The following is an 11,111-nucleotide window of genomic DNA, read 5'->3' on the forward strand; positions in this document are numbered from 1 at the left end:
GCCATTGGGGTTTAGACCCTAATCATCATTTGTGCAAAATGGAGGAAAGGCAGGTTCCATTCAAAAAAGAAGAGATCATCATTTGGAAGAAGTACAGCAGAATACAGGAGACAGCAGGCACCCTTTGGATATGGGTTTATCCTCTTTTACTGTTATACAGTATTTCATTAATAAACATTAAAAAATTATGCTTAAAATTTTCATTGCGTCCTTCCATTCAAGCTGGAACCAGTGACCCCGTTTTCCATAGAAATACCACTTTGAATACAATAGTGTGAATTCAAATAATGCAACCATTTCGTGGGATTCATTAACCACACTAACTGAGACCTACCCGTATTCCAAAATGTTTCAATCTCCTCTTTTCAGGTGGTGAACCAAATGCATGCCGGTGATCAAGCGAACAGCTTGAAAGGCAAATTCCAGCAGGAAACAGATCATTACAGCTTAGAATTACTTTGAATTCTAGCAAGTAAATTTGGCTATTTACCATGGTTTGGTTGAGTCTAAAATATCCCGGTGGATTTTAGGAGAGGGATTAAAGAACAGCCAGCTTATAAATACATTTTAAATTATATGAAAATGTTGAGAACCAGAGAAAACATTTTATGATACATAAAAACACACAATATGTTGTATACGATTAAAAGAGAAATAATGGACATTTATAGAGGTTGCTCTTCTCTGAGTCAGTTGTTTTCTGATAAGCTCTTCTAGGATTTGAAAGCTATTCCTCCTAAGTTTTATATTTCCAAAACTTATCTTCTTCTCTGGTTTCTTTCCAGTGCAGGAAGTTCTCTACCAGTGCTGCTTGGTCAACACTCCATCCATCTAAATCAGTGTTTTCCAAACACTGGTTGGGGAATTCTGGAGTTGAAGTCCACACATCTTCAAGTCTGAAAAACACTGATCTAAATGATTACTCTGTTGTGTGGATAGTTTCCTTTAAATTAAAAACAGTGATTTGATTTCTCCCCTCTGCAGGCTCTCTGATGTCTTCCAAGATCCCAAAGCACCATCAGAAGGGTTACTTCCTGTCAACTGCTGAGTTAGCTGGACCCACATGGTCCCAAGAAAAATGGAAATATTCCAAAATTCCCCAAAATGTTTCATCTCCAGAAATGGAATGTTTGCACAAACCTAGTTTCTTCTCTGTTTTATTTCTTTTAAAGGGAGTAAAAATAAGTGTTCGTTCTCTTTTCATGTACCATGCTTTATATGATATCCCCTTCTTTGATTTAGAGTAAAAACAGTAAAATAATTAGGTTACTCCCTAGGTGAATATATATGTGAAGTAAGATGGCTTCTCAGCCATTCTTTCCATACTGTATAGATTTATATTTTTTCTCCTTTGTGGAGTGTTTTATGGAAAATAGGATGAGTTCTTGTAGCAAAATTATAATTCATTTCTTTTAGGAATTCTTTTATTAGACATAAGGAAACTAGAAACAAAGAAGCTCTTTACACATTTCATGCATTTGTAGGTTTCTCATGACCAAATCCTTTTATAGGAATTAAGGTGGCTGTCTTACCGAAGGCTTTTCCTCACTTGTCACATTTATATGGATTCTCTCCTTTTATGGGAAGTCATGAGAATCCTCATTCTGAAGCTGCTGATTATTATTATTATTGTTATCATAATTATTATTATTAAAATAATTTATATAGCCACTCAATTTGCAAATAGTAATTCCAGGTGGCTCACATGGGGCTGAAAACATAAAAGAACCAATAATAAAACACACCACAATACAGCAGACCTGAGGCCAACAATATATGCCAATTCTAAAGTAAATATATACTCTATATATTTATACATTTTTTTTCCTAGTGTGGATCCTTTTGTGAGATGTAAGTTGACTGCTCTGTTTGAAACTCTTTCCACATTCCCAGCATTTATAGGGCTTCTCCCCCGTGTGGATCCTTTTATGTGACGTAAGCTCGCTACTCAACCTGAAGCTCTTTCCACACTCTGTGCATTTATAGGGTTTCTCCCCTGTGTGGAGCCTTTTATGGGAAGTCAGGTGGCTGCTCTGGCTGAAGATCTTTCCACACTCTGTGCATTTATAGGGTTTCTCCCCTGTGTGGCTCCTTTTATGTGAAGTCAGGGAACTGCTGTTGCTGAAGCTCTTTCCACACTCGGTGCATTTATAGGGTTTTTCTCCAGTGTGGAGCCTTTTATGGGACGTAAGATGACTGTTCTGGCTGAAGCTCTTTCCACACTCAGTGCATTTATATGGTTTCTCCCCTGTGTGGAGTCTTTTATGAGAAGTCAGGTGACTGCTCTGGCTGAAGCTCTTTCCACAGTCTGTGCACTGATAGGGTTTCTCCCCTGTGTGGCTCCTTTTATGGGAAGTAAGGAAACTGTTCTTGCTGAAGCTCTTTCCACACTCAGTGCATTTATAGGGCTTTTCCGAGGAATGGATCCTTTTATGAGAACACAGAGCACTGCAATCACTGAAGCTCTTCCCACACTCCAGGCATTTATACGGCTTTTCTCCTGTGTGGATCCTTTTATGATAGGTAAGGGAACTGCTCCTGCTGAAGCTCTTTCCACACTCTATACATTTATATGGTTTCTCCCCTGTATGTATCCTTATATGAGAAGTAAGATCACTGGTCCACCTGAAGTTCTTTCCACACTCCATACATTTATATGGTTTCTCCCCTGAATGAATCCTTCCATGGAAAGTAAGGGAACTCCTCATTCTGAAACTCACTCCACACACCATACACGTATATGTGTTCTTCCTGGTGTGGATCCTTTTATGAGAAGTAAGTTGACTGCTCAAGTTGAAACTCTTTCCGCACTCCAAGCATTTATGTGGTTTCTCCTCTGGATGGCTCTTTTTATGACCAGTAAAGGATCTCTTTTCACTGAAGCTCTTTCCACACTCCACACACATATATATTTCCCCCCCAGGGTGGAACCTTTTATGGGAAGGAAGATGACTGCTGTCCCCAAAGTCCTTTCTATGTTGACAGTATCTACATGGCTTCTCTCCAGTGTGGATTTCTTGACCTAAAGTGAGAGGGAAATGTTGGTTAAAATAGGTTCCATGCTTTCTGTTTTCATACTGGCGGCCTCTGGTCACAATGCCATACTGGGGGAGAAAATCCAATTTACCTTTGCGTATTTTTTTATATACAAGCCAATTCCCCTTTCTCATTCTTCCCTGAACGCATTTGGTCAGGAGAAACGCCTGGACTGCAGCACATCCAGAACCTGAAGATTTCTCCTCCTCATGCTTAGAGTGGTTTTCCTGGTGTGTTTGTGATCTCCACGGAACCCCAAATGTCTCTTTCCTCAGTTCAGGGTGGATTGCTGGTGACATCACCGTATCAGGTTCCTGGTAGTTCTCATCTTCCTTCTCATTTCCTGCTTGAGACAGAAAGAATAAAACTAAACCTTAAAGCTGAATCTGAGGGGAACACCGAGAAAAAATTCCCATTAGTTAATTAGTTAATTCTAACAGAAATTGAATAGCTGCTCTATTACTCCCTGTTTCCTCTCTGTATACTTCCTTGAAAGTTACAGTATATTACAGTTTAAGCACCTAACCATCTCAGAGCTGATGTCTGATTTTGTATTATAGGTAGCCTCACTTAACAACGGTAACTGGGACCAGAAACTCCATCGCTAAGCGGCGCAGTTGTAAAATGAAAAATTATGTGACCACACCAACTTACAATGGCAGTTCTGCCACTTCTGGCTGCCATTGTTAAGCGAATCCCACATGGTCATTAAGCAAGGACCTCATGTGACCATGAATTATGACTTCTTTTCAGCTTCCCCATTGATTTTGCTTGTGGGAAGCTGGCAGGGAAGGTCACAAATGACTATCATGTGACTGCAGGGTACTCTAACAGAAATGCAGGCCAGTTACCAAGTGCCCAAATTGCGATCATGTGACCACAGGCCAGATTTTGAGGACCAGTCGTTAAGTCCCGCTCATTCAGTGCCGTCATAATTCTGAATGGTCGCTGAATGAGTGGTTCTAAAGCAAGGATTACCTGTAAAGTATTAATATGTCCTGAATATTGAATTCTACACTAGGAACTTCAGTGTAGAAAAAGCCTCTGCCAGCTATTTGAACCCACAGCAAAGAGGGGCCCTTACCCAGAGTGTTCACATTCCTGGAATTCTCCAGCATGACTTCCCGGTGCAAGGCTTTTTGGCCAGAATCCAGCAACGCCCACTCCTCCTCCGTGAAATTGACAGCCACCTCCTTCAGGGACATGGGACTTGGTGCAGGACCCTGAAACCAGCAAACATTAGCAGATGTACCCAAAACCATATTTTGGGTGTGCAGTGGAATAAACTAGAAGCCGTGACAATAGGAGATGAGGTGTGCTAAACTAAGTGCTAATAGGGAACGGAATCAGTAATAGCACAGGCTATACAAGTTGTATAGAAGCTGTCTTTGTTCAAGTTGCTTTCTCTGTGCAATTTCCAGAAAAAGAAGTAAGTTAGAAGAGACTATGGGTGGTGACTTCCGGGGAAGCAATGGCAGACTGAAGATGGATCCACAAAGAGTTGAACCGATGGCCTCAGCAAAAAGAGGAGCTGGTAAATGGATTGGCTTCCCAGACTCCTCTCCGGATCAAGGGGAGGACCAGGATCACTCACAAGTGCTCCTTACAGAGGCTCCCCATGAGGAGATAGTAAAACAGCAGTCTCCGGTGGATTTCAGAGCTCTAGAAGCTGGGAAAAAGTCATCTTGCCTAAGCTGTGGTTAGGAGCCTTCAAACAGACACTGGGTTCGCCCACTTCCTCTCTTAATCACTTCTGGAAATGGCTTGTTAACTGCTTTTCGGATATTAAGAACCTTCAGAAAGGCAAGTTTCATTATACCAGGTGCTTCTTCAATTCTCAGCAAAAGAAGTTTCAAATAAGTTTAAGAACTTAAATAAAAAAAATTTATTCTGAAATAAACAGCAAAAGGGTGATTAGATCATTGATTTTGGAAAGTTACAAATGGACTAAGGGGCCAGATTGACTGGAAATAAGATTTTGAAAGTAATGATAAGAATCTTTCCTGTGGGTTGTTTAAAATCCTATTAAAAATAAATGAAGATTTTGAATCTAGGTGTAAGAAATCTTTCCATGGGAAAATGTTGTGGATTAGAGAAAAACATAATAAGAGAAGACCTTGAAGGCTGGTCACTAGAAACAACTAGAACTAAAGATTATAGTTAAAGGAGAAAAGACCCACTAAACAGAATGGAGAAAAGTATTTTAACTCTGGAAGAATTCAAGGATATTTGGCAACAATGTACTCAGAACTTTCTCTTAAGATCGTCTGCTACTATAAAGATGGGTATAAAAGAGGGGATAGAAGAGGATACCACTGAGAATCAGGCTGTTTTGGATATGGATTTAAAACTGACAGGCTACAAGAATGATATAGACAAAGATGTTACACAGGACTTATACATGAAACTAGCCAATGTTTAATAGCTAAAAAGGACACACAAATAATAAATCAGAAGAGTGACTTGGATGTGTGGATTTCAACTCAGAAGTGTGACTTGGACAACTTTCTTATTTGGACTTACAAAACAGATGTGTTATACTGATGAAGGAGTTCCTGAGAAAAGATAGAGAGAAAATGAAAAAAAATCAGCTTTTGGGATATTACTTAAAAGGAATAAACATCAAGATTTTTAAAAGTAAAAAGAAGGAATATAAAGTTGACTTATTTGATTAAGGTTAAAATATATATGATGTTTTTTCTAGTAGCTTTTAATGGTTTTTTCTTGACCAGGATTAAAGGATGAAGCTTTAAAGATTTGTTTATAGATAAAATATGGGAAGAAGAGGGTTTTTGTTGTATTTTTAGAGAAAGTGATAAGCTATGGTGTTAAAATTGAAGGAGAGTGCTAAACTTGTGAAGGAATTTCTGAGAGGAGACAAAGAGAAAATGATAAGAAACTAACTTATGGGATACTATTTGAAGGGATTAAAAATCAAGATTTTCAATATGTTGTTTCTGGTAGCTCTTAGAATTTTCTTGATTAAGCTTGAATGACGAGGCTATGATATGAGATAAAGAATGGGAAGAAGATACTTTTTGCTGTTGTTTTTTTAAAATAACTATAAGTTACTGTGTAAACAAAAGGAAAGGAATATGAAATTGATTTATGTGATTAAGGTTAAAATATATACATTGTTATTTTTTCCCTTTTATTTTTATGAATGTATATTGTTATAGGTTTTAATTGTATATTTATTTATTGTTTTAATGTGTTGTGAGCTGTCCAAAGTCCCCCACTGGGGGGAGATGGGCAGGGGACAACTTTAATAAATTAATTAATTAATTAATTAATTTCTGGTAACTCAATAGACTTGCTGATTAAGACTGAATGATGAGGCTTTATTATTTGTTAACAGATAAAAGATGAGATATGGAATGAAGAGATCTTTAGTTGAAATGTTAGAGAAGGTGACAAGTTACTGAAATGGTTTGCACTTGTCCTGATGAAAGGGAAAGTCATTTCTTTATATACTGTATATATTTTTTCTTTTTTCTTTATATTTTCCCCCTTTTTTCTCCTTCCCTTTTTTTCTCTCTGCACTTTTCATTATTCTCTTCTTTTTCTTTTTAAAATTTTTCTTCATTTATATTAGTGTTTTATCTTTGTATTTTTAAGCTTTAATAAAGACTATTATAGAAAAAAGAAAAGGCTATGGGTGGTCAAGCACAAGTTTGTTCTTTTCCTAAATCAACCACTGTTTGTTCCTAATAAGGTACGCAAGAAACTAATCTAATCTCACATTTGTAGCCAACATGACAAAGGTTGGGTTGCCTGTGATCAGCCTGTTGGTTTACTGTAGCTTCTTATAAGAAGGAGGTTGAACTGTGGTGCTGGAGAAGACTCTTAAGAGTCCCCTGGACTGCTAGGAAGTCAAACCAGTCAATCTTAAAGGAAATCAACCCTGAGTGCGCATTGGAAGGACTGATAATGAAGCTCAAGCTCAGATACTTTGGTCACCTAATCCAAAGAGAGGAGTTTTTGGAAAAGACCCTGATGCTGGGAAAGATTGAAGGCAAAAGGAGAAGAGGACGGCAGAGGATGAGATGGTTAGATAGCATCACCAAAGCAATGAGCATGAAACTAAGCAAACTCAGGGAGGCGGTGAAGGACAGGAAGGCCTGGCGCGATATGGTTCATGGGGACACAAAGAGTCGGACGCGACCTAACGACTGAACAACAAATAAGAAGGAGGAAACATTCTTGATTCACTGTTAAGCTCAGACAAGGGTGTCTGTGGGGGTAGAATGGGGTGTCAAAAAAGTCAAGATATTTTAGTAATAGAGAAAGGTATAGACTAGGTTACTAGCATCCGACATAGCCATACCACTTCTGGCATTCCCTGATAAGCACTGCCCAGTTTTTGACACACCTTGGCCAATATGACTCAAGCTCAACCAAAATCCAGGTTTATCCCAAGCTTGCTCACAATCTTTTATGCAAGCTAGGATCTCTGAGCCAGAAACTCCCTTGGCAAGCAGCATACTGTTGCTCATGTCCCACCAGTCTGGAGGTCCATGCAACATACGAACACAAAGTCAGGATGTCAGATATTTGCAATGGTATCAATGGCCGTTTTCTTTGTGGGATACCAAATTTTGTGGAAGAAAATAGGTCGAGCTCCCTGTGATTATTAGCTTTATTAATTCTATTGGAGCTTCAGAGCCAGCATCCATAATATCCTATGGATCACCTGGCCAGAGAAGGTCTAGGAGGCAACATCCAACTCATATCTCAATTTTTTCCTGGACACCCTGTTTGATATCCTTCTCAAGTTCCTACAATGTCCCTCTGAGAAGGTTTCACTCTTTCCTTGGAACCTTAAACTCAAGGCCCAGATGGGGAATCCCAACTCCTTCCTGCATATCTCCAACTAAGGGAGGAATGAACATTTATCTTGAAGATGAATCCAAGCAAGAATTCTCTGGGTGCACAGAGGAAGCTAAAGAGAATTGTACAATTCAAGGAGAAATTAGAAATCAGAAATATTTATGGTGGAACATTTATGGTGGAAGAAAGCTACACCTATCAAAGTCTATACAGAAAATGTCTAAACCTTCTCCTTTTTCTGTAGAAAGCAGGAAGAAAATATCCTTTTTGCTCTCGTTTTCAAAACCTCACCGTAGACTGTAAAACAAGAAATAAATGGCAAGACCAAATATATTCTACTGTGAACTTCAAATCTGACATTTTGATCCTATCTCCTCTCAAAATACAGGCTAAGCATAATCTGGAATAACTTATCTTGAATTTATTTTTGAGACCAGAAACTTTCTTTGATTACCCAAAATCTTACAAAGCACTAAGTATGGTCTGGTGCATATTTCAAGAGGTTTTACGGACAACTACCTCCATCCTTAGTGCAAGTTAAGAAAAGCCAACTTTTAACCATTTGAAGGGCTAAAGTTGAGATTATCCAAAGCTTTAGAACCTTAATGTGGTCAAGCAATGTGGGATCAATAGACAACATATAGCCCAAATTTTGCTCGTGCTCTCCCTCTCTCTCTTTTTCATTCTTTTTTGCATTCCAGGAAGCTGTTTATCATATGAATATTTGGCTAGATGAGAGCTAATAAACTAAAGCTTAATACCACAATAGGGAGTCTGCCAGCTTTAGACGGAGCTATCTCAGCAGGTAGAAACATCTGGCCTCCTTGTCTGGGCTTCAAAGCTAAACAGAACTAGGCCTGGTTAGTGTTGAAGGGGTGTGTAGGCAATGGGGGCTTGTAGGCAATGGGAAACCCCTTTATAATTGCAAAGAAAATGGCAAAGATGGGTCCATGAAGCTACCAGCTTGACCTGAAGGAGGTTTTATTTCTCTTAAAATGTATGTTGGCATTCTGGGGCAGTGGTGGTGTGGTCTCCTGAATACCATTTTTCATCAGGATACAAAGAGAGTCCTATCTTGGTTACCTCTATTCCACTAGGTCCATGATTGAGCTGAGGAGGTCTAACTGTGTCATACTTAAGACCAGGTTCAATTCCTGCAATGGGATTATTATATCCCAAGTGTTTTTATAAACCCAAAGCCCACAAATCAACTCAGCACATATCATTTCTTGACAGTCCGCCTACCTGAGCTGGGGGCACAGCTGCAGTTTCTGCTCCACCATGAAAAGGAGATGTTTCAAGATGTACAAATGATGTCATACCTTCCCCTGTGAGGGAGACAAAGAGGGTGGAAGGAGACTTTCAAAAAATATTATTGGGGAGATACTCTATACAAACTCATCCAGGTTCAAATTCATGCTGCAAAAGCAGTCCCTGAAGATGAGAGGAGTCAGAGTTGAGCTTTGTCTGGGGAACAGGAGACCTCATCTTACCTGATAAGACATCCTGAGGTCGATCCTCCCAGGAAACCCTCCTTGGCCTTGGATGTTCTGCATCTCCCTCAACAGGCCTTCCCTGCACGTGAATACCAGCAAGGAGGATTAGCAGCACAGCACACAGGAATGAACACACTCTTGTCTTTTATTATAAGAATCCATCCCATAAGTGGGGATAGAGTAAGTTTTCAATTTCCTATCTCTTCTGGGAAAAGGTAGTAAAGTCTGCTCATGCTAGGAATTTTTTTTAAAAAATCCTGGTATAGAAGCATTTAAAAAATCAAGAATAATGTTTAGTACAGGATTAAATACTCTCACCTGCTTCTGTTTGTCCTCTACTTGGCTCAGGAGGAAGCCTTCGGCCAAGGCCACCGCCTGGGAACAGGTCTCAGCTCCACATTCCCACACCCAGCTCGCCATCTCCGTGGGCAGGATGGCCAGGAACTGCTCCAGGACCACCAGGTCCAGCATTTCAGCTTTCGTGTTCTGTTCTGGCTTCAGCCATTGATGGCAAAGCTGGTGGAGTTGGCTGCAAACTTCTCGGGGTCCCTTGGCCTCCTGGTAGGAGAACTTCCTGAACAGCTGGTGCTGTACAGCCAAAGTGAAGGTGTCTTGTTCCAGAATCATCTGCCCAGTTCTTTCACCAAATCCCCCACTCTCAGCCTGAACAGTAGGAAGGCATTTTCCTGCTCCCTTCCCTTCTTGCTCTTTTGCATCCATCTTCTCTCTGGGCTGCTGCCCAGTTCAAAGCAGTTCTAAGAGAGCTTTGGGACCTCCAAAGCAGCTTTGTCTGAAAGAACCAGAGCAGGAGGAAAGTTGGGAGTAACACCATCTGAGTCTCTCTCAGATGAAGGGAAATTCTACTTACCTCCCTCTCCCAAGACAGGCATCATCAGGATCTACCTGTGATCCATCTTTCTCAGCATACCTACAAGGTTAGGGCAGGTTAGGCAGTCCTGGAGCAAAAGAGGTCTAAGGTCCATCTTCTTAGGGCAGGATGCTCCAGAACCATTTTCCAGCTCTCCAAAACCACCCAGACCCCTCTCTTAAGGCTTCCTTGCCCACCTGTGGGAATTTTCCAGCACAGAAATGTCTCTCTTGCGGCTGAAACTTCCCTCTCTCCCCGGAGACCCCCAAGACTCCTCCAAGCAACAGGAGGGGGACAGCTTCCCCAGATCAGCCCCTTCCTCTCCCCAGGACTGCAGGCACCAGATATCTCTTGCGAGCAAAGGGGGAATAACATGATGTCATTGTCTCCTGCTTTAGGGGGGTCTGCATGCATATATACCCACCACACTACGCCCCTTCAGGATAAGCAGCATTACACAGAGCGCTGCCTCTGTTATTGTTATTATTGGTGAGAGCAACCATGGCTACTTTTGCTCTTTATGAGAAACGATCTACCTCTGCACTCTTCCCCTGTCTGTGTAAGGGTTAAAGAGAAAGAGTGCTCCTTCCTAGAGAGGCAAGATTCTGGGCAAGCACCACCACTTCCTCTAAACTTCCAAGGGCTGCAACAGCTGATCGAATTGTGTTCTTTTTTGAAGCTGGAAGCCGCTAGGTGCCCAGGGCGCCCCCTGGTGGCCGTTTCCTGCAGAACTTGAGTGCAAACGCGTGTGCGACACTGAAGTTCTAATGATGGGAGAATGAAAATAAGTGCGAGGCGGGGGAGATAAGACAGGAAAGTACAGTAGTACACAAACTAAGCAAACGGGCACACTAACAAATAGCTGTGTTTGCCCACGAGTG

The 11,111-nt window shown here is 40.7% G+C and overlaps 1 protein-coding gene across 5 annotated transcripts; it reads right to left on the reverse strand.

Moving 5' to 3' along the window:
- Positions 1-217: 217 nt before the first annotated feature.
- On the reverse strand, positions 218-10,774 carry LOC103049931 (uncharacterized). Of its 5 annotated transcripts, none has more exons than XM_088129495.1 (7): positions 10,231-10,774; positions 9,681-10,152; positions 9,360-9,441; positions 9,112-9,194; positions 4,121-4,259; positions 3,128-3,382; positions 218-3,022 (listed from the first exon to the last, which is right to left on the reverse strand). In XM_088129495.1, the coding sequence occupies exons 2-7, from the start codon at positions 10,080-10,082 to the stop codon at positions 1,812-1,814; spliced, it is 2,172 nt and encodes a 723-aa protein (XP_087985621.1). In that variant the 5' UTR covers positions 10,083-10,152; positions 10,231-10,774; the 3' UTR covers positions 218-1,811. The 5 variants fall into 5 exon arrangements, with proteins under 5 accessions (XP_087985621.1, XP_087985622.1, XP_087985623.1 ...); XM_088129496.1 differs by having other exon boundaries at positions 10,655-10,770; XM_088129497.1 differs by having other exon boundaries at positions 3,128-3,379; positions 9,681-10,774.
- Positions 10,775-11,111: the final 337 nt, after the last annotated feature.

This window comes from Python bivittatus, unplaced genomic scaffold (assembly GCF_059951505.1).
Source record: "Python bivittatus isolate LINGU-HERP-01145 unplaced genomic scaffold, Pbiv_v1 ctg000810_np1212, whole genome shotgun sequence".
Lineage (NCBI taxonomy): Eukaryota > Metazoa > Chordata > Lepidosauria > Squamata > Pythonidae > Python > Python bivittatus.